Below are 24,519 nucleotides of genomic sequence, written 5' to 3'. Positions count from 1 at the left end.
CGGTACCATTGGATTCAGCGGGTCAAAATACATAAGATTAACTAGTTTTTACCTTTTGCCTCTTGAATGCATACGGGAACATACCCAGCTCCCGGACTACACCACAGTCATGCGTCATCCTCCATATTCACCGGATTTGGCCCCCAGTGACTTTTTTCTTTTCCCAAAACTGAAGAGACCCATGAAAGAACAACGATTGAGGAGATAAAAACTGCATCGCTGAAAGAACTCAAGGCGATACCACAGAAGTGCTTCGATGATTGGAAAAAGCGTTGGCACAAGTGTATTGTATCTGAGGGGGATTACTTTGAAGGGGCAACATAAATATTAAGGAATAAATGAATATTTTTTGCGAAAACCCTAAAGTCACCTAATTTTTTGAACACACCTCGTATATAGATAAATACTATTCCAATTGGTAACGAGCAGTGGCGGATCCAGGGGAGATGTTTAGGAGGTTCACCGCCCCCCCCCCCCAAGACTTTGGGCCTTTCGTATTAAGGGCCGACGCCGCTAAACTACCCAGTGGACACAAGGTTTAGCGACGTCTTTACGACATCGTTACGACATCTTTACGACAACTTTAAGACATCCTATGTCCATTTCCTGAAGGAGTCTTTACGATATCGTAAATAAGTCGTATGATCTGACGATGTCTTTACGATATCGCAAAGACAAAGAAACGACATGGACATAGGATGTCGCAACGATGTCGTAAAGACGTCCCCAAATTTTGTGCCCCCTGGGTATGCATGCGATATACATATATATTTTTAACCCCCCCCCCTGAAATATTTTTCTGGGTTCGCCTCTGGAAACAAGTCAGGCAATCATCACTGTTTACGTTTGGATCCCCCCGTAATCAGTCCAAGGTTATTTAAAGGCAACCCCCGACACTTGACTGAAAGCGAGATTTGGGTGTATAGCAATTTTTCGACTTATCCATGTACATTGTCATAGTAAAAGTTAAATTCTACACTACAAAAACTCCCAAATACTATACTGGTCAAATATAATTACTACATGATACTGAATTTCATACTTTTTCTTTGAATTTTTGTCGACAAGATTAGTTTCTTATAAGTTTACACCATAATTTACACCACGTAGAATCTGACAATATGAAACATTGCATCCTAACCTACTGACTGCTACACTAATAGGTTAGGTTAATGCACAGGATGAGATGGCCCGTTCCGCCCCAGAACTGTGACTCATTCCGCCACAAATTACACTTTTTAGTCAAATAAACATTTCAACTATTTCGCTTTTACAATTATATATAGATCTGTTGAAAACTTAAGGTTTAATAAATAAGCTATCTAAATACACTAGCGAACTGAATGAACGGAATGGATACTCTACAGAGTATCCTCAAAGTATCCACATAGTATCCCTTCCGTATGAAATTCCAATTAGAAGGTCACGGAGTAATCGCAATAGTTCTTTTTATAACGGTAAAAAGTTCAACAAAAAATATAAGACGTATAACGCCTGTTGACGGCTACGCTTCAAACGCATCATCTGTATGTAGCAGTCAACAGGCGTTATAGGTCTAATATTTTTTTAACTTTTTACGGTTTGAAAAAAAACTATTGCGATTACTCCGTGGCCTTCTAATGGGAATTTTAAAGTAGAATCCGAATTTCACCAATTTAAAAGTTGATCTTGCTGTGTTTTTAAAGTTTTTTTTGCATGGTACGGAAGGGATACTATGTGTATACTATAAGGATACTTTGTAGAGTGCCCCAGATAACAATGTGCGCGCACAATGATAGCGTATTGACTCTCGCGCGTTACATGCGAGCTCTAAAATCTATGCAGGGTGTAAAAATATATATTGTTTAGAATGCTGTTATTAAATGAAGAGAGAAATATTTGCGCATAAAAACACTTTATTTTTATGATTAACAATTCATAGCATTTATTATTTGATTGACTATATATTTCAACAAATAAAAAAATCACAATATTAGAAGAAAAAAATACGGTTATGTTTGGCTACCTACTTACTCTGCAATTAACGCCAAAACTGCGTTGATCCAAGGAACTGGTATAAAAAAAAAACGAAAGCGTCAGCATCGTAAACACTTCACTTTAACTATAATAGTAAAACGCGGAAGTAAAACGTAGATAATTTTGAGTTTGAGGACTTAAAACACGGACTGACGCGTGCTTATGACGAATGACTGTGTTGATCAGAGAGGGTCAGCGGGGAGCGGCGAGACCTAAGTGAGTACGTCGCGCGACGGCGATCATCATTTTCAACAACTGAGCGCGCTTTTGAAACTTTTTATCTCAACTTGAATGTATGAACATCATTATAAAATTGATCAAAATTCAATTAAAGATCAAATATGTATTAATTTTTCAAGAAATAAGTATTCAAAGTTAGAAAAAATACTAATACTTCAACGAATCCCTAAACAGTAATTCTAGGTCTGATGCACTTAAAATTACAAATTACAGTTATGAAAATAAGCAAGTCAAATTTATAATTTCACTTACAATGTCATTTAAGAAAAAAATCATTTAAATATAAAAAATTAGAAAAAGTATTTCTAAATTTTTCACATTTTGTTTCGGGAAAAGGCAGATTAATCATTTTATTATTTTCTTCATATGAGGGAATTTGAAATATTGCAATTTAACAATATATCTAAGATTGAATTAGATGATTATTATGGGATTAATCATTAATTGTCGGCAGGATGGACGCACGCGTGCGTCGCAGACAGTCTTTCATACGTGAAGACAGCATACGTGCGTTATCCCTCCCACGCATACGAGTGCTGTGCGTCACACGATTGTTATCTGGGATCATTTCCGTTCACGCGGTCCGTTAGGGTAACCACTGGAAAAGGCCTAATATGTGATTTCACGTGATTCTTGAACTTTCTAAGCAAATGCGAAATAGCAGAATACAGGTCTTGACATTTTTACTTTCGGTTTTTCAGAAAAAAAATCAACATTAAGCGAAAGATATTTTAAAAAGAAGTTTGATAATGTTCTTGCTGATATAAATACAAAAAACTGTTTCAAAAGAAATAATAGCCTACAAGAAAATTGAGTGGCTCATCTTACCCCCTATTCTCATGTCACCCCACCCTTCTCTACTTCGTTAGTCAATGGAGAAACTAGAGCAATCATTATTTTGATTGGTTCAGTACTTTGCAGGATGTCACGTTTCAAGCTCACAAATTTGTTTGAATAGGGATTTCGATACTTTTCCTTATCTATTTTTTTCTAAAACATTAAGAATTCAAACAAAATTTTCAATTTACTAAACTTTTCAGAATTTATGCAGTATTTACAAAATGTGTTATCTAAACTTCGAGCAATGACCTCATTGATGCGGATGTAGGCTCCGCAAATTTCAGAGTTTATCTCGAGATATGAGTGGTTCAGTGGTTCCTCGTTACTCATGCTTCATTGATAAAACTAATTTATTATTGCCATTATTTGTGTCAATATAATTTTGTACTTTCAGTGAAAAAACTAAAGTTAAATTTTAATCCATGTAAAATTTCCCGCTGTTAAAGTGCACGTGTTTTTTGACGAAAGTTTATCCTATGATGGAATAAAAGCTGTCGCCTGTTACAGCGTCCTTAGCAGCAATGTGAAAACCACAAAGTATGAGTGAATTCGAGCTATTAAACGGGACATCAGCTTTAAAACAACACAGAAAAAACAAAAGTTGAAATTTGTTGCAGGGAAGACTTGCAACGGGTAAAAATTAAACATATTTCGGCGAAAGTTTCATTGAGATTAGGAACATAATTCTGAACTCGTCGACTGCGTCACGCTGAAATGAGCAAATTTCAATAAAACATGTAAAACCAACAACAGCAAACATGAACAAAATTTGTTTTTACTAATACATCTTCTCCGAAATACATTACACTATTGTAGACGAATTAGAAATTATTTGATACCATTGAGCAAAAAGCGCAAAAAGCAATTGATAGATGGGAATCCCCATTTCTCTCAAATTTAATGAATTTAACGACGATAGATAGCGCTGGCGTAGAAATTGTTGCTACATCTCGAATAAAAATAGAGCGATTATGAGACGAAGGATTACCCAGGCAAGGTCAAAAATCGGAAATTATCTGCGATTCATGTAAAATTTATCTGGCATGGTTAATTTTTGTTGGGGTGAATCTATCACCTGGAATCGATGTAAACTTTATCTTTCATTTTTTCTGCGTTGTATACAAAATAATTAGTGACGTATATATCGACTGGACTAGCTATTTCCAATACAACGTCATTGGCATAACTCTGACCTTAGTAACCATTTTACACCTACTTAATACTATTGGTATTAACCTGGAATTTGTTATTTTCGCAATCAGATTTTTCACTCGAAAGACGTTTTAAGTTAATGACTCATAAACCTGGAGCTATTTTCAAGCATCCCTGAACACTAAACTGACTATATTCAATGCTAAATTCACGCTTGGAATTTCATTTCTAGGAACACTGAAACAGAACACTAAAACGCACGATGTATGGGTGACACTTAGGGGACGACCATAAACTACGTTAATAATTTCGGGATATTTTTTACACCGCTTCCTGTTCACTCCCTTGTTGACGACAAAATTCTTTCAAAATAGGTGAAATGGTGTGATTTTTCCCAAAACTTATTAATTCAAATACATCATTTTTTCACCCAAAAAGAAAAATTTTCAACAACAAAAAAAGTATTTCTGAGAAAAAGTTACATTCACAATCAACTTTAAAGCAGAAGAGACACATTTTCAACGAAATAGTTCAATTGTAACCAATTCATTAAACATTCAAGCCATAAACATGAATTATTTCGAAGATAGCTACATTCACAATCAACTTCAAAGTAAAAGAGACGTATTTTCAACCAAATGGTTCGATTTTAACCAAAATGTTCAATTTTCAAAGCAAAAGGATACATTTTTCACAAAAAGTTACATTTTTTACAAAAGTCTTGATTTTTAAACAAAAAATATAACTTCGCTGCAATAATTGATCAATTTTTAATCGAATAGGACAAATTTGTAACCAGAAATTTGAATTTTCAATAAAATAATACAATTTTCAGCTAAAGTTGAATTCACATACCAAAGTAATAAAATTCAAACAAAAATAACTGATTTTCATGCAAAAATACGAATTTTTTATAAAAGAATCTAATTTTCAAACAATCAAAAAAATCGTTTAGAACTAAGGAAGATAACTTTTCTACCATAAAAGATCAATTTTGATATCAAACACCAATTTTGAAACAGTTGAATTAAACAACAACAAAATTCAACAAAATACTAGATCTTCAGCCAAATATAGATGAGCATTAAACCACAAAATACCAATTTTTCAATAAGCAGTTGCATTTTCAACCAAAAAAGATGAAAATTTAACCAACAAGATTAATTTTCTACCAAAAAGACAAATTGCCCATATAATACAAGAATTTTCAAATAGATGAGATCAATTTTTAATTATAAATGTCAGTTTCCAAACAAAAATTAAATAGTTACATTTTTAGTTGATAAAAATTAATTCTTAATAACTGAAGAGATGAATTTTCAACTAAAGAGTTTCAAATTCAACCCAAATGATTTTTCAACCGATTAGTTGTATTTTTTTACCAAAAATATAGCTTTTTAACAAAATAGCTACATTTTCAAGAAAATAATTAAATTTGAAAGCAAATGTTAGAATGTTTAACTGAACGAAGTAAATTCCGAAACCAAAATATGGTAGCGGACTTTTCAACCAAAAAATGTTTGATTTTCTTACTCGTTCTATTAATTCATTTCATACTAAAGCGCAAAAAACGAGAAAAAGAGGATGTTTTTTGAAAACAGAGAAAAAATAAAGATTTTTTGTTTAAATGTATAAAGAGGGGAATACGAAAAAGAGTGAGAAGTCTGAAATATGATATTGGTTGAAAAAAAAATCATTATGTTATTATCGATCTGTACCGATGCAGGGCTATCTTTCGCAAAATTCGCAAACTCTGTTCAAAGTTATCATCAGGAAACGTACTAAATGTTATCTAAGTTGGTAATTTAACCTCCAATAACCCCCCCCCCCCTACCAGCAACATCCTATTGCCAGCCCTAGTTTTTGGCGTGACCCCCCTCCCCCTCTTAATATGGGTAACGTAGTTTATAGACGGTCCGATTATGTGCATATCTGAATCTTATTTTATTTAGCATTAGTGAGACTTTCGAGATTATGTTTACTCTATTTAAAATGCAGAAATGAAATTTAGATTAAAATTAAATTTTTAAACCAAAATTAAAATGCAAGTATAAAAAGCGACCGAAGGACATGCGCACATGCAAATATTCCTATCTTAATAGAACAAAAGTAAAGAACGAAAGTGGAAACCATGAAAATCTGGAGTTTTCTAATGTGTTCCGGTATGCTGATTTTTTTCTTAGTCATGTGTGGTTGAGTCTAATATTTTTTAAATTTCTTATAATGCTGTCATTTGCCTTTAATGTGATAAACGTATTCAAAAATGAACCAGAGAATGATAATTCATAATTTGAGAAAGCTTCCTCCTCGGCTTCCACAATGAAAACTTTAATCGAAAAAGGGAAAATATTTCACGCCACAATACCCTTTTTCGATGAAGCTTTTTCAATTCAAGAATATACTACATAGTTATATCTCCAGTAGATCAAACCGTTTTCAGTCATACGAGCAAACTGTCTGACCCTATTTTCCCTTATCTACTCAATGGCGCTTGCCTTTCTTGCAGTCAGGTCGCTTAAAATCTTGCATTCAGATGTCTGAAGATTGGAAAATAGGGATAGTATTGAATTTCAGATCGAATTCGGTTTGTCAGTGAATTGCAGAATTTAAAGATTTAAACTAAAGAGGAACTTAAGCATATAACTGCATAAAATATTAGACATATAATTTATATGTATGAAGATTCTCCTTTTATGCAGTTTTATTAAGCACTCACAAAACTGAACAATTGAACATTTAATGTCTTGAAAACTTGATTGAAGAGTAAAGCATTAAATTTCAATAATATAATAATTGTATCATTTTCACTATAATCAATTTCTAATTATATGTAACTTAAGTTGAATACTTTAAATGCCAAGATCTTCAAAATTAGACACAATTTTGACCCAAAAAATATCCAAGAAATATTTACAGTCGAATAGTTTAAGATTCAAATTTCAAACAAATTGTATGGATCTGAATTTAACTAATTTATAATTTCAATTAAAATCGTTTAGTTTGTAACGTTTGAACTAATTTTCTACACCATGTACCATGCTAGTTTTTTATCATATTTTAAAATGTGGACAATAAATGTGCTACTTTAGAGCCTTCTAAAATTGTAAATGGAATGGTATTGTTTGATTTAATTTAGAAGAGGTCTTAAAGTGTAATTTTTTTCAATTTAAATACAAACAATTTAGACGATTCTAAATTCAAAAGCCTCTTATCATTGCGCAAACTTACCCTTAAAAAACTTTCGAAATAAAAAATTCTTTAGTTTAAGTTCTCTTCTAAAATTTAAATTAAGATGTTTTACTAATTTAAATGCTTCCAATCGAGAATTCTTCAAATTAGAACGGTGTTTCAACTACCTTGATTGGAGTTTTAGTCTGTTAAATGTTATGCAAAACGGTTTCTATTTTCTTTTAGTGTTAGGTTGCAAGTATCTTTCTTAGGAAATGTAGTATTTTTGGTTCAATGCACGCAGATGTGAAGATCTACCTTTTCATTTGTACAGGTTTTTCCAGCCTTCCTATATACATCTTTCGCCCTTTGTATTTTATAGAGCTATTCATTTTACACCTTGTAAAATATGCCAAAAGCCTTTTTACAAGTTGTCATTAAAAAGAGATTTTAGAGGATTTTCAAATTTTAAATGTACGCCTAGTACGCAGCAAGATGATTAAACTGGGAAAGAAGACGTTAGCCTTTAATTGTCGTGAATGTGTAAAATAAAGTTAACACTAATGCCTTCTTCAAAAAGAAACTAAAGAACATTTTTCGCTGAAATTTTAGAGGACGAAAGAAGATATATCATTTTCTATCTAAGTGAATTTGAGAAATAATTTTAATTTTTTAATTACTGTTAAATTAAATAATAAAATGATAATTACTATTAATTACAAAGATACTACAGAAATAAAGTTTTGTTCCATGCATTTGATCCATTGTTTTCCCCTCAGCTCTTAGCGAAGTGAACTTAGCTGATGGTTGAATTGTAAATACCTAATTGATTGAAAATTTAAGTATTTTGCTTGAGAATATTTTTTTTCTTGTGGTTAAAAATGACTTCTTTTTACTATCAATTTTAAATATTTCAGTCAAAAATTCATTATATAAAATTTGGAGGTTCATCATATAAGTTAAAAGTTGATCTCTTTGGTGGAAAATGTAACTATCTTGTTAACACTTTGTTGTTTTGGTTTTGCTTGAAAATTAATTTTTTATAAAAAATTTTACTTTTCAGTTAAATAATAATCATATAAGTTGAATATATATCTCCCTGCTCAAAAGTATAACTTGTTTGTGGAAAAATGCTCTATTTTGGTGAATAGATTAATGTTCTTGGTATAAAAATCATCTATAGTAGACTCTACGACTCTTCTCGTTATCGGGGCTGTAGGGGAAGCGAGCAGGAAGTGTCAAATAACCCTCTCTCCTGCTTCAAGCCGCGTTCGGCCCAGTAGGCGTAGCCGGCCGCGTATGCGTGTGCGTGCGATGAGACAAGGAGTGAGGGCAAGCGAACGAAGGAGAAATCGGGAAACGAGAACTGCTGCAGCGAGAAGTGGCGTAAAGTCTACTGTATTTGGTTGAAAATTTAACTGCTTGGTTGAAGATTAATATTTTTGTAAAAAAATTTATATTTTCGAGTAAAAAATTCGACTGGTTTATATCAAATTCATATTTTTTGTTCGACAATTCTAGAATTTGATGGAAATTTTGGTTACTTTCTAGACGAAAAATTGTTTTTAATAGAAAATTCAACTATTTTCTTCAATACTCATTTTGGTTTGAAAATTTGTCTCTTTTGGTAGTAATTCCATTTTTTTAGTTAAAAATGCAACTGTTTGGTTCTCTATAAATTCGAATCAGTAAAAATTCTACGACTTTTAATTAGTGACAAAATTTTAGCTATGAATCAGCTATTTTTTAATAATATATCAGTCAAACTTACTAATTTATCAGTGAAAAAAATGATTCATTGCTCAAATTCAGCCACTAATTGGAATTACTAAAAATGTTAACTGGCCAATTCTACAGATTTAAAAATGATTCTGTTTTTTAAGGATTTAACGATTTTTTGAAACCCCGTCTTTTTTTATTGAATTCAAATATTTTTGTTTAAAAAAATATACATATTTTTGTTTTAATATCAACTATTTCATTTTTACATTCTCATCATTTATGATTGAGAAAGTATTAGAATTGTCGGAAATTTGACATCACACTTTTTCAACGGATCTCCACGTTTCGAGACCCCCTGAATCCGAAAATCACATGGAGAAAAATAGATGTTAGCACAGACTATCTAGATATTAATAGGTAATATCTTAGCGATTTAACTATGGGATAGAAATCTAGATACTGAAGTAGAGCATCCGTATATATTAAAAAGAAGATTTTAACTGACAATATCCCAGATATTAAAGGACAAAATCAAAGATATTCAAGAAATATTTTTTAATTGTGCAAAAATTACCTGTAAAGCATGCCATTTTCTATAAAATGCAAAAGAATGTTAATATCGTAGTCCTCTGTTTTGAAAATTCCAATCCTCAAGCATTCGCCTTTTTGCATAATTATGCGATTTTTGTGTTTAACAGATAACACACTGTTCAAGGCTAATATGAAAGATGCCTGTAGCTGAGTGCTCATTTTGCTGAGAAAATTGTAACATATCCAAACAATTTTAATCCATTTTCCACCAAAACTTATAGTGCAATAGATATAAGAAAAAACCACAATACACACGATGAAAGCTCAAGATACAGACAAAATCTTTTGTAGCCACGCCACACGTCAGCGACCTTGCTCCGATAAAACTTAGCTTTGATTTGAAATCTACGATTTGAAATCAATAAATATCAACGGTCGAAGAAAGGATTGATTTGTTTCATCAAATCATTTTACAAAACTTAGCTTTTTTAATATCTTAGATATTAACTGTTAATATCACATATTTTATACTTTCAATATAAACAGATATTGCCCTTTAATATTGTGTATGTTGAATAGAAGATATTAGATAGTATGCCGTGATATCTATATATTATGGTTAAATATCAAAGCTTTTAATATCTGCTTTTCAATATCTATTTTTCTCCGTACAGGTTTTCACGATGGTGTCTGACTGTCCATCCGGCCGTCCGTTCGTCCGGCCGTCCGTCCGTCCGTAAACACGATAACTCTCGAAAAAATGAACAAATCAAATTCATCTTTGGCACACTTTTTTTAGGTCCTAAAAGAAAGGACAAGTTCATCAACCAGCCATTTTTGATCAAAATTAAAAAAGTTAGCTCATTTTGAAAATTTTTGAGACCACTTTTTTCTGAATTTGAAAATTCTATGTACGGATATTTATAGTATTAAAAAGAAAAAACAATTTATCCTCATGACTTTTTTTGATAAAATGAAAATTATCAGAGTAATAGCATTTTCAAAAATTTTTTAATCTACCGAAAATCAAAATTTGAAGCCGAAAAACGCACGATATGAAAAAAAGTCAAGAGAAGAAAAACATTTCTTTTTGAAAGCCCTACAAGATTATCATAACTAATTTTTGGATTTTCTTCAAAAATCGAAAATTCAAATTTTGATTGCACAAAAAATAATGGAAAATAAAAAATTCCATTTTGTGGACAAACTATGTAGGATACAAAAAAAAAGATAAATAAAAAAAACGGTTATCCTAAAAAAGATCTACAATTTCGTTAAGAATCACTTCTTGATAGGACGCGTACTTTTTGTTTTATTCGTGACAAAAATAACGTTAAAAAAATAAAATAAAAAAAATGTGTGGAAAAACGACGAAAGTTACGAGAAAAAAAATCCAACAAAACCTGTTCACAAATGTTTGTCGGAAATCGAGCGCGCAGTGCGAGTGTCACGATGAAAATGTGTACCTCAAAGCCTACATAGTTTTGAGAAACTTAATCTTTGGCTATACTTAATTAAATAGACAATTCAGAATATGAAGACGCATATAAATACTGCGTAATGTGTAAATGTAAATGAAACGTTAGAAATTTAAAGCGCTTAAACAAAGATGTAATTCTAATATTCATTGGAGTTTCTCGAAAAACCCCGATTTATCATCCTCTTTTTTTGCGCATGCGTTTCAAAGTCTCAATTTTTTATCCTATAATTGACCGATTTTCAGTTTTTATCAGAGAAAAGGAATCTAAAATTATCAATTATAAAAAAAATGCTCAAAGTTAGTATTATTTTATAATGCGTAAAACCCTTTTATTGTATTTGGTTAGTTGAACATTTTAGAAAAAAAATTGAAAATTTTGGTCTAAAAGTGTCTTCAGTTCAAACTGAAGAACTATGCAATTAAATTAATAGCACGAAAAAAAATCATATGAAAAGCAGGTCATAATCCATCCTCGCACCTTGCAGATTATGATAGCAAATTGTTTATTCTTTGATTCCATTTAGGAAATTTAAGGCACTGCACTTCTAATATTATTAAATAAAATGTACAATTAAACAAATAAAAAGAACGTGTTTGCGCATTTTCCCACCTTTGTTTCTTCAATTTCTAAGTTTATATTATTTTTCACTGATGAGAAGCGCGACCTGAAGATATTGAACTACTTCAAAATTCTTCTTTTCCTCCAATTTGTCTCCCTAAATGGCAACTTTTTCGCGCCATTACTTTTCAATTTTTAAAAATTCGGGGTTTCCAACGGATCCTAGTATTTATAGAATAAAATAAGGCAATGCAATATCAAGATTAGAGCCTGGCTCCATCACTCTTAAGAATGATTCATTAAAAAATAAAATTAATTTTGTATTTGAATGAAGGCCTTGCTCAAACTAAATTTGGTTACAAAACTTTCCAATATTTAGGTTGTTTCAATTAAATGCCTTCTAAAATGCAAAAGAGCGGACATTTGAGTCTGTCAAGCTGCTTTGAAAGGGTTTGAAGCGTTAAAGCTCATGCATATTCGACGAATCTACACTAGCAGCTCTACAGTCGTCACTATTATCCTTCAAGTTAGCCCAGCTTCATCGTTTCTTTACTGCAATGTATTTGTTGGCAATCAAAGTAAAACAGAGATTAAATAGTTTATCGTTTAGTGTTTAATCTCGCTACGACCAACCCGTAATCTCGCTGACTGCTCAACCAGTATCGGTAGTTGAATTTTAATTAAGTGTTCTTCCAAGGATATAATATCCTGCTTCTACAATATACCAATATTACTTTACTTATATTACTTATTTAATTAAATGTAGTATAATAAATATAAAAAATAATTGCAGGATATTCAAGGTAAGTATAATTCTTCATTTTCCCTAACCATTAAGATTCAAATACCGGTTTTTTAATCTAGTAACATTTTTAAAATAGAATCTTTTATTATTGATAACTTGAAGCTAAAAAATGAATTTTTAACCGAATCGTCCAATTTTTAATAAAAAATACGAGAACTTTAAAGGAAAAGAGACGACTGTTTAACAAAGTATTGGAACTCTTAACAAAATACAGGAATTTTCTGCCTAAAAAGAAAAATTTTCAATCAAACAGTCAAATTTTTGAACCGTTTACATGCCCTTCGAAATTTCAAAAATGGGCTTTCAAAGAAATTTCCTACACATTTTTTAACGAAACATCATTCAGTTTCGATAAATACTGGGACTACGTAAATCAAAATAAACACTTTTTTAAAATTAAATTACATACTTCTAGAACTATAGAAATGGAAGACGGAAATAAATAAATGTATAAATATACTTTTAATATATTAAAAAGAAAATAAATTAATTTCCAGGTTTGAATATTGGTTATTTTAGTAGAAAATGTATTTATTTAACTGAATATTCAACTACTCCAGTCAAAGTTTCATAGTTTTAGTTGAAAATTTCTTTCATGGGTTGAAAAAACAACTATTTTTGTTTAATAGTTAGTTGGGAAGTCTACTATTATATTTTTGGTTGAAAAGCCAACTGTTTTCTGGAAAACTTAACTATTTTGTTAAAAATTAACTTTTTTAAATTGTTATTTACGGGTAGAAAATGCGCATTTTTTTCTTGAAAATTTAACAAATTAGTTAGTTGACCTTTTTAGCACTAGATTGAAGAATCTTTCTTGTTTGAAAAATATGCTTTTGGATTTCAAATTTAACTTTTTTGTTTGAAACATTCAAGTATTTTGTCGAAAATTCATATACTTGTGTTTTCTTTCAAAAATCTTTTTTTTCAGTAAGAAAGTAATATTTTTAGTTGAAAATTAATATTTTTTGCTTCAAATTGATCTTTTTGATAGAAATTCATTCTTTGTCTGTTGAAAATTCATGTATTTTGTTCAAAATGTAACGTTTTCTAAAACATTTTCTGTTGGTCTTAAGTAGTTGTAAATCGTCAAGAAGTGGGAGTAAGAACTAGATGATTCTAAACCAACACTTTTAGAAAGGAAAAAATAATCTCCAGAGCCATAGAGATTTATAGCCCAACATAGGAAAATTGAAATTTTTCCCCCATTCTGAAATTCCAAATTTTCTAAAATATTCCTTCTTTTAGAAATATTATGTCAGTCATTACAAATTTACGACTTTCAATAAACAATTGAACAACTGCCACTCGACAAATATGAATAAAGTTCCTTAAAAATTAATTTTAGATCTGCAAATTGGATCATATTGATCTGAAGTTGATAATCAGAATGATGTGCAATGGTTTAAAATCCGATTTCGATAACGGTTGATTGTGTTAAGTATCCTAGAGACAAAATTCTTTTTTCAGTCTCAGCCGATTGAGATTGCAAAGAATAAGATAGGGAAATGAAGCGATTACCAGGAGATAACGAGATTTTACAATCTGCAGAGATGAAGTAATGTTGAATATTCACGAGCTAGTTTGAAAGTTAAACTTTTTGAGCAGAAAAGTCATTCGTTCGATTTTCGAAGTGAGTGCTAACGATTTGACTTCCAGTGGCTTTGCTTAACAGCTCGCCGGAAGCAACCATATAGCCTTTAGCGCCGACCGGACGATCTGAGGTAAACGAACAAGATGTTCCTGCCGCGAGAGCACTTAGTAGACTCATCTGACACTAATTCTCCTTCCGCCGACTATGGCATAAAGGGCTTCGTGATTACCGCAGAAATTTGGTTTACCGTAAAAGAACCTTTAATCTCAGTCATGTGCTTCCTGCATCTCAGAAACAACATTTTTTATTAGAATCATAACATTTTTATATTTTCCTTGACCAGAATGTAATTTCTTGACAACTTTTAAAACACAATAATCACTAGAGTGGACTGAAAAAAGCTGATCATTTAGTTACCCAATTAAGGCGGGGAAAATATTTTTGTACTAGTCAAAATGAAAATAGAGTGGACGAGGGCAGAACAGCGCTCCGGGCCAGAAGCGATTTTGGAAATAAAATTTTTATTATATTTGCCTTCAATAATCTACTTTATTACAGAAAGAGTACTATTATATAAAATATTGAAAATTTACATTATCAAAGAAAAATTATATGGAAATCACTTTTGACAACTAAAAAATGGAAGATTCGCTAGCAGGAGGAATATAACGTTTGCAATATTTATTGAATAACTTACATAATGAATATGTAATGGTAGATGACACATCATTCTATGAAGAACTGATGAAAATTGAACTTAATACAATTCAAAGATATAATATATTTAAAAAATATTTGAGACTTCATCATCGAGGTAAGAGCAACCAAAAAAATATTTGAAAAATGCTTGGATGCTAACTCTATATTAATTTCGTTGACAATATGATCAGACTTTAATCTTATGAAAATTAACAGATTTTTAAAATTAAATTTTTAATTATTAGAAACTAGTTCCATCCACATTTCTTTTTTATTTTATTTCGCCCTCTTTAAAGTCGCAACATTACAAATGATTTTAAAACATTTTTGCTAAATAAAACAAATTATTATTGACGATTACAAAATAAATAAAAACGGTACAGTGTGATTGATTTGCTTCTGTTTTTGTATTAAGTTCAAAACGATTTATACGTATTAAAACTTATTAGGTTTCAAAATAAATAATCAAATATTTCCTGTTAAAGAAAGAGAAAGAATAGTAAAAGTTTTTTTCTGTTCTGATTAAAAAATTAAACATTTAGGCAAAGTATTTTACTTCTGTAGAAACAAGACGAAAATAAAATTGCTTGAAAATTTATTTCGATAAGAAATCTTTCCAAATTATACAGATTTAATTTTTTTAAGTTATCACATTTAAAATCTCGCAGTCTAAAGGCTTCTGGAATCTGCAGGCTTTCATGATTTAAAAATCAGGACGACTGCCTTATTTTGGCAATGCCGTTTTTTACGTTGCCTGTTTTTGACTTTTTGACGTTGTAAACTACTATTTTTATTCTAGTTATAAGAAGTGATGTGATGTAATGTCTCAAAAATATCGTACTCGTTGTGTTAAAATCAGCTGCTGACTTTCAATTTGTTTATAATTACTTTTAAATTTAATTTTTGATCGTTTATGGTCGTGCAATATTAATTCATTATTCTTACAAAGACAAATCCTTAAACATCTACTTTGATAAGAGAATAAGACACGTTTTCATTTTTTTTTAAATTATTCATTTCACTTTTGAATGTTTAAATAAATTTCAAAGGATTTTTAGGAATTACGAAATTGTTTAAAACTTATGAGGGTTTTTCGAATTTCAGGAAAATTCAAAGGACTTCAAAAAGGATTGCAAGTCACTTTAACATTCCAAGGATTTCACAGATGTTCTGATGATTTCAAGTGATTGAAGAATAGTTCAAAGGATTTCTAATAATCTTTTAAGATTTTGCGGCATGTGAAACGACTTCGCATGATTTTAATAGATTGCAACTAATTTATGAAAATTTAGAAGTATTTAGAGAGCTTTTAACGATCATGTTAAACTTCTAAGTGTCTTTTAAAATGTGGCATGGGATATTACAAAACTTCTAAATGTTTTTTAGCGTTCTTAAAGATTAAAAATTCTTGAAGTTATAAATATAATGACTTGTCATATTTGATCGATTTTGGTTGATCGAAATAAATTTGTGAACTTGACGAATAAACATATTTTAATTATAAATATTATAAAGACATCGATTTCATCAATAGATTTTCCCTTCCATATAACGAAAATTGAAACGATCGCAGCCTTGCACTGAGAGACACTTATTTGTAGCGAAAATCCTCCTTGCCGCTTGGTAATTGAAAAACAGCTATCGGAGACCATAAAGTACACTAGAAAAATGCGAACTGCCTTCGCCACTTCTACAGAGGAGCTTTACAAAAGCCAACCGAAAGTAATAAACGACCCTGGTACATCAATTTTTATTCCAGAATCCACACCTCAATACATAAGGATTATAAAGAAAAACTGCTTTTCAAATTAATGACTTATAAATGAACATTACAAAAATATAGTTTCACAAATATGAACATACATTCATATTATTGTTAAGACATGGAATAAAAACATTAGAATCAGAAATTGACTAAATATGGGAAAATAATGTCTGCAGGATTATTGGTGAACTTTAATTGATGTCCTCAACAGAAAACGTAAGTTAAATATCAATCGTTAAAAAGTAATTGCTGTTCAGCGACTATCGACCTAAATTTATAATAAAAATACAAACTTCGGCATTTGGTTTCATTTCACAACAACAAAAATCCAATATACTGAACTGTATATTCAGTGGCATATTAAACTTCGAGCTTCCCTGGGGATGAGAATTCGTGCATACAATTTTCGATAAATTTACATTCAGGAGAAATGCATAAAGACCATTTATTATATCTAAACCTTAATTTCATTTTCAAAACTTCTTAAATTAAATTTTGTCCAATTTATAAACTTCAAATACAAATTTATAAGCAAAGCTTCTTCAATAATAATATTGTCGAATTTAAAATTCAAGGTTTTAATCGAATAGATGATATTAAATTACCTGTCATTGCTCGTCAATGCCCGTCTTCCTCTAGGTCAATTTTCTATTTATCTCGGCCAATTTAAAAGAGTTTCTTGAAATCATTTTAAACGATTTTAAAATATTTTAAAACATTTAAATTTTTTAGTGATTCTTGATTTGAAACAGGGAATTTATTAAAAGTATTAATTCACTAAGTTAGAACATCAGACCATTTTTAGTTGTAATAATTACAATTCTGATTTGAACAGGAATTTTATTTAATTCCCTTCTTCGAAATCATAATTCAAATTATTTTCCAAATTTCCATTCCATATCAAAAATTCACTGTGCCAAATCAGAATTATATTTAATTACAAAATTTTTTATTATAACATTGAAATATAGTTACTTCCTTTTTCAAAAATTTAGAAGAAGAAAGTTTCAAATTGTAACGAATTCTGAAATGGAAGAGGGATTTTTTTATATTCCATACTTCAATAGATTAGAATTAATTTTTTTCACAAATTTTGTATTCCAAAGTGAAAATTGGCATTATTAACGGAAATTCCATGTCCCAAAGTCTAAATTGTAATTCTTTACGGCAATTCCCTGTGCCATGTCACAATTAAATTTGGTTAAAAAAATATAAGGTTCGAAGTTAAAATTATATTTATTTACAACTTTTTCTATTAAAATTCAGAAATATAGTAACTCCCTTTTTCTGAAATTTAGAAGAGAAAAGTAAATTTCCTTTTTATAAATAATAAATAAAATTATTTTCCAACATTTTTCTCTTTCATGTTAAAAATTACATCTACCCAGAAAAATTCTAATTCTTTGCGCCATTCCCTCTTCCAAACACAGAAGATCATTCGAGTTTGGATTTTTTTCAATCTCATAATTTCCCTACTAGAAGTCCATTGAAGAATTATTAATTTGCCAAAATAGTATCTGCTAACGGCGGTTCGTCGTCGAAAAAATCTACTTCTTTCAAAAACAAATTGGTATGGATTGAAATTTTTATTTTATTAATTCTCATGTAACTTGTGTATGTAAATATGTAAAATATTTGCATTTTTTAATTTAGGGTGTAAATTATTTTTTTCGCAGTTTTTAGATAGGGTTCATTTTAAGATTAGAATTCCAGGAATTTCTCCGGCTTTATAACCCTACATGCATGAGTCAATACCGGCCATGAAGAACTTTTTACTGTCGATGCCCACATATAACATTTCGAACACTTAATTTTAATACGAAATTCACTTTTTGCTTACATTTTTAACTGATGAAAATTGACGAACATTTTTAATTACATTTTTAACAGATGAATTTAAAAATCTTTTTAATTGAAAAGGCAACTGTTGAAAATTGGATACAATTTAAAATTCAAATATTAAAAATCAAAGAAAATTGAAAATTAAAGAAAGTTAAACATTAAATTTCCAGCAGTTAAATTTACATAAATTAGAAAATCCAATTTGATTTAAAGTGTATGTGAGATGGACGAATATTCTCCCTCTCTTTGTACATCATCTTTTCATTATAGCTAACGAAATAGCATTTGCTTTTCTAGAGTCCAAGAAAAAAAAACATCACCTGGTTTGAGCTAAAGTTTTTCTATCAGGTTAAACTGCGGGGAGGATTCTACGTTCTGTAAACTTCTGACCTACGATGCATACGGTACTAAAGTACGACCTGGAGTGTGTTTGAGCTTTGCACACTTTTCAGGTATTCGGTGGACGAAGTCGGGCAAAGAAAGCCTGCTATAAAAACGTTTCGTAAATGCTCTTTAAAAAAATCGGGGTGGAAATTGTGTACGTTTAATTAAAATCTTTTCCACTAAGTGTGCATGAATTTTCTATGGAAAAATACAAAAATGAGTCCCACTGTTACCACTAACCTCCTAGATATCTTGAATTCTTAAACAAAAGATCCATGAAATCGTAGAACACGGATAAGAGAAATTACTCGTTTACACCTACCAGAACGAAAGGCTTGATAGATTTCAAACACTGAAGAATTTTAATTCAAAAGCTTGAAGAATGTTTATTTAAGAGTAAATTAAAGGGTTCCAATGCATAGATTGTATGCTTTAAAGAACCAGTAAAACCGAGTTATTCATTTGACCTGGTCTGTTTAAAAACTTAGGTCTATAGATCGTACAGTTCTTTCCGAATTCCCATTGGACTTGAAACTCCCTTGGAATTAGAAGGATGGAATCTCAACTTACAGACTCTTCTTGGAAACTCTGGATCACGAAATCCCACAGGAACTCGTCCTCCTGGGACGTGACGAGATATACAGGATCCGTAAGCTTAGAATTCGCCAAGGAAAAGGAGTTGGACTTTTACAGCCCTAGTCACGATTTTCAGTATTATATCGCACCCAGAATTTAGAAGCAGTGAGGAAACTTCATGCATTTAATAATATGAGTGATTTCGAAGTGGCGAACTCATATTCACATATTATTGATTTCAAACAGACAGGTTAGAATATCTACCAAAGTGAAATCTAAACCTATGAGATAGTATAAGGAAAAATGTTAAATAAACAAAAATTTAATGTATACTTTATAACAAAAGACAATTAATTCAAAATTGTATATGAAGCCTTCTCTGAATTTACCTTATTTAATATGTTAATAAATATTACTTTGATCCGCAATGGATCTATTATTTTTCTATAATGGAAAAATGTCTAACTTAAAGTCAAGAATGATAATGGTATAGCCTCGTTTGTGTAAAAGTTTGATGAAAAATACTCATAAATTCCATTAATCGCATCGTCCGGCCACTGCACTTTTTATAACACCACTAGATATCGTGAAGATTGCAAATTGCCTTTTTAAGTGTGAATAACTCGGAAGCTACAGGACATTTTAATCTTCCTCGACCCACTTTCAACGCTAAAATTCGAAGCTGTATTCTGAAATATTGCTGAAAACTACCAAGTGGTTGTGCATACACTGCAAGGATTAAAAACATAAAATAAAAATATTTTTTAAGTTCGAATAAGTCTTATTCTAAATCATAAAAATCAAATATATATTTTTTTAACATATTTGAAAAAGGCGTTCTTTTCTCAATTTTGCGCGATATTTGATCTTCCTTTCATGATATTTTTGTTAAATTCAATAATGAATTTAAAAAATCTTTTCATCAAAGATTGTTTATTTAGAATTATTAAGGGAATTAATCAAATCTCAGCCAGAATTATTTTAGAATTCCGAACACAAAGAAGTTTTCTAATCCGAAAAATTCCAGATTACTATTAAAAAAAAAATTAAATTATAAGAATACAAACATTTCTTCGTACCTTTTAAAAATACTATACAATTATTTTATAAATAAGGGGGCGCTTATGTCACATTGCCAAAGGGATGGAGGGGAGAAGTAATACAGAATATGACATCAGACATGGAAAACATATATTGTAAATAACAATTTTTTTGAATGCTTGAAAAAATCAAACTTAGTCTTCACATTATTCCCCCTTCTCCCCACTTTTCAGCCTTTTAAAGAATTCCTCGTTTTTTCCCCTGTCTTCGAAATAGCGTGACATATTTTTTGTACGGCCGCTGATAAGAAAAATTATTTTTTATCCTGTTATACAAAAAATTAATCAATTTATACATTTAGTCAATTAATACATTGCTTGCAAGCGAAAATCTATTTCTATTTATTAAATAATTCTAAGTAGAAGACCTCCAGCATACTAAATATATATTTGAGATCAAGCGAAATGAACCGACAGCAGCACCTACGCGATAAATCTAAAATTGAGTTACGGACGCTAAACGCCTTCGAGCTCGACTAACTCAGATGGGTGAGCATTTGTTTTTTTGTTTTTTTTTTGTTTCACTACGTTTAACTAATGTCGAACGCAAGGTCTGACGTCGTCAATGAACAGAAAGATACATTGAAAATTGAAAATATTAATTACAAATGTGGAAGTTATGAAAGTATTCATTTAAAAAAGAAGATATTGCCATTAAATCTAGGATTGTAAAATAATTGGTAAAAATTATCTAGATCATTTTAAATTAAGGAAGATTTACGAGAAGGTAGAGCAAATTCATAGTAAAGCAGCAACAAAAGCAAGTATTACTGTCCTAATAGCATTTCCCCCTAATAACAGGTGACCTGAAGTGCCACTCCCGAGTATAGCACTTCAAGCCTCCTAAAGTTAAGAGAAGATGGTGTTGTGACTGAAATGCATGAAGGTATCGATCTGACATTTACGAGTACGTCAACATTTTCCTCAATGAGGAACCCTTCATTTCTCTAAAGAAGGACCGTTAAATACAATCAAGTGCTCGATTCATGTAGTTAAACTAGAATTCATCTACCGTTGCCGCCTCTTAAAACACTTCTATTCACTGAAAATAATAGGGTATTTCTTTGATCTTCAAGTTAGATAAAAAATAACAAAAAATTACACTCATACTATTATTCTCTCAAATTGCTCGTACATGTAATTATTTATTTACTTGACCTTTAAATGTGTTTACACACTTTTTCGATGGATTATCGAAAATAAAATATCCACCACCTCAAAAATCAAAATTTCCAAATGTTTTCAAGGGATTTCAAAGGATTTTACCTGATTTCAGGGATTTAAAAGATTTTATACGGTTTCAGAGCATTGATTATATTCTAAAAGATTCCTAAGTATTTTAGAAAATTAAAAATATTTCAAGACGTTTTATCTGATTTTCGAAGATTTCAAAGTTTTCAAAACATCAAAAAAATTCCAAAAGATATTATGAATTTCAGGATGATTTAGGGGATTTAAAATTATTTTAAGGAATTTGTAAGAAATTTGCGAAACCTACGCGAATTTACAGGATCTCCAAGAACTTTTAAGATTTAAAAAATTGCAATAGATTTCAAAGGATTTGAAAAAGAAACACTCAAAGCTATTTTACAAGATTCTAATAATTTTTCGAAATTTTAAGAGATTTTAGGGAATTTCAGAGAACTTCTAGATAGCCTTTAAGGATTGCATGAAAAAGAATGAAATTTACAGAAAATTTTATGGATTTCATTGGATTGTATGGTGCCTCAGACGGATGTCAGAAATCAAAAACTTTTAAAGGAATTTTAAAATATATTAAAGGTTTCGAGATGTCATAATATTTCTAAGGATTTTATAATATTATAATATTTATAATATTACAAAGAACTTCGTAGGATTAAAGAATTTCAAACGATTTCGTAAGATTTCTGAATATTTAAAAATGTTCAAAGATTTCAAGTAATTTTTACGGTATTTACCAGCTTTCAAAATATTCTATGGCTTTTTACAATATTTGAGTTGTCCATCGGAGTTAAAAAGAAATTAATGGGTTCTAAAAAATTTCAAGGAAATTCAAAGGGCTTCATCAGATTTTATGATATTCTACGGCATTTTAGTGGAGTATAGATATTTCGACATTTTTAATCGGTGTTTGAAAGATAATTACAGATTTCAAGATGTTTTCTGGGATTTTACTGGATTTCTGATGCTATTTATTTCACAATATTTTAAAAAATTTAGAAATTTCCTAAGGAATTTGAAGGACTTTGAAGAGTTCAGGGTATTTTCAAAGATTCCAAGGAATTCATCAAGAATTCAAAAATTTTAAGGGTTTTCAAGGAATTTCATAGGATTTCAGAAAATTTGTAAGGTCTTGGAAAAGATATTTAGGATATCAATTATGAGTAAAACTTTTTTACGTATTCAGACGAATTTTTAAGAGAACTTTAAGGAATAAATTAAATTAAATGTTAAGGGTCTTGTCGGAATTTGAGGAATGCCAATGAACTGCAAAGGATTTCAAAGCTTTCTGGATACTTTAAGATATTTCAATTGGCTTTAAATATGCTTAATCAGATTAATGAGATTCTACAGAATTTTAGTGGATTACAAAATTCATCATAATTTTTTAGGGCTCTTTAAAAGATAATATTGTATATTTTAAGATGTTCTAAGAAACTTTACTCGATTTTTGCTACTATTGACTTAACAAGATTTAAGAAATTTGATCAATTTCACGGGATTTAAATGGAAGTTAAGGAGTTTAGGGTATCTTAAAAGATTCCCAAGGAATTTATCGAGGTTTCAAAACTGTTGAGGGTTTTCAAAGACTATTGCAGGATTTCAGAAAATTTCAAAGCATTTTAAAAATGTGTCTAGGATATCCATTATATTCAAAATATTTTAAGGTGTCCCCAGAGATTTTCAAGACAAAATTAAGTTAAAAATTAAATTAAGTGAAATTTTAAAGGACTTCTAGGATTTGCAGGGATCCAACGCTTCGGGTATTTTGAGAGATTCGAAAAGATTTTACTCGATTTCATGGTAGATGTATATGATGTAACCGATTTAAAAAATTAATAAATCTCTATATTTAATATTAAAAAATTGTGTTGCACTATTATAAAAATGTATGCAACTACTGAAACTGGTTTGATTTTCTCAAATTATTTCCAGGTCTAAAACATATTTCCATTTGTTTATTCATCACAAAATATATGTAAAAGTTTTAAATCTTGTACATAGTATTTTTTGAGGTCTTTGCGTTTCTTGGCATAACTCTTTGGAAAATCTTTTGCCTAAGCTGTTTGATGAGATCATTAAAGGCCCGACTGTCGTTTTCTAGGATCGTAAAGTTTGTCTCGTACATTGGTTTTATTATCGAAATTACATCATTCTGATATTAAATAGAAGATTGAAATAAGATGCAGTACTTTTAATAACGCGGGGTTTACTGTGCTTGATGGAAACGTAGATCGAGCTTTTTTCAAATTTTTTGAAGAATATTCATAGTTGTTCTAAGCCGAATAAAGAACCCTTGATAGGATTTCCTACAATTTTCCTCGTTTCATTTTGTCTGTGCAGGGTCCTGCTTACCCAGAAGTAGTCAACAATAGCAGACCTTCCTAGCGAGAAGAAATTTTCGAAGAAAACAAATGCTGCATATCGACTACCATTTCTTCTGAAAGCTCGAGTGCTGGTAAAGCTGCCCCTGCCTACAGATATTTTGTATCTTCGGGACAGACACGTCACTAGAAACAAAAATGACAACGGGACTTCAGCACTACCCCAGCTCACGGGCCGCTTCAGAAAAAATGGCAGAGGAAGTGTAACATTTGCTTCAGTCGAAAATTTTTCCTTGATGGGTAAATCTGAACTATAAAGTTCACATAAAATTTGAAATGATCTTACCTTGAGGTAGGACGGTGAGCAGCAAGATAATTTGAAAACAATTGACCAGCATCCAAGGTCTTAGCGTAATCCTGTTCTGCTTGGGTGCGGGCAGAGGCATTAGGGTCGTCAACATTTTGTGATCTGGATCAGTCCAACAACTTGACATTTGCTCTTGATATAGAGACATCATACTC

General features: G+C 30.6%; 2 protein-coding genes across 2 annotated transcripts in view; one reads left to right on the top strand and one right to left on the bottom strand.

Moving 5' to 3' along the window:
* The window catches only part of LOC117170665 (neuronal acetylcholine receptor subunit alpha-7), a 390,031-nt gene extending 365,535 nt beyond the window's left edge, over window positions 1-24,496 (bottom strand). The window contains exon 1 of the mRNA XM_033357593.1: window positions 24,344-24,496. Within this exon, the coding sequence (XP_033213484.1) occupies window positions 24,344-24,491 (148 nt within the window). The 5' untranslated portion in view covers window positions 24,492-24,496. The remainder of the gene's footprint in view (window positions 1-24,343) is intronic.
* Window positions 1-24,519, top strand: part of LOC117170664 — a 245,866-nt gene that overhangs the window by 113,737 nt on the left and 107,610 nt on the right. The window lies entirely within an intron of this gene.

This window comes from Belonocnema kinseyi, chromosome 4 (genome assembly GCF_010883055.1).
Source record: "Belonocnema kinseyi isolate 2016_QV_RU_SX_M_011 chromosome 4, B_treatae_v1, whole genome shotgun sequence".
Taxonomy (NCBI): domain Eukaryota; kingdom Metazoa; phylum Arthropoda; class Insecta; order Hymenoptera; family Cynipidae; genus Belonocnema; species Belonocnema kinseyi.
Note: the sequence above shows the minus strand (reverse complement) of the source record. Positions and strands in the feature narration are given on the sequence as shown.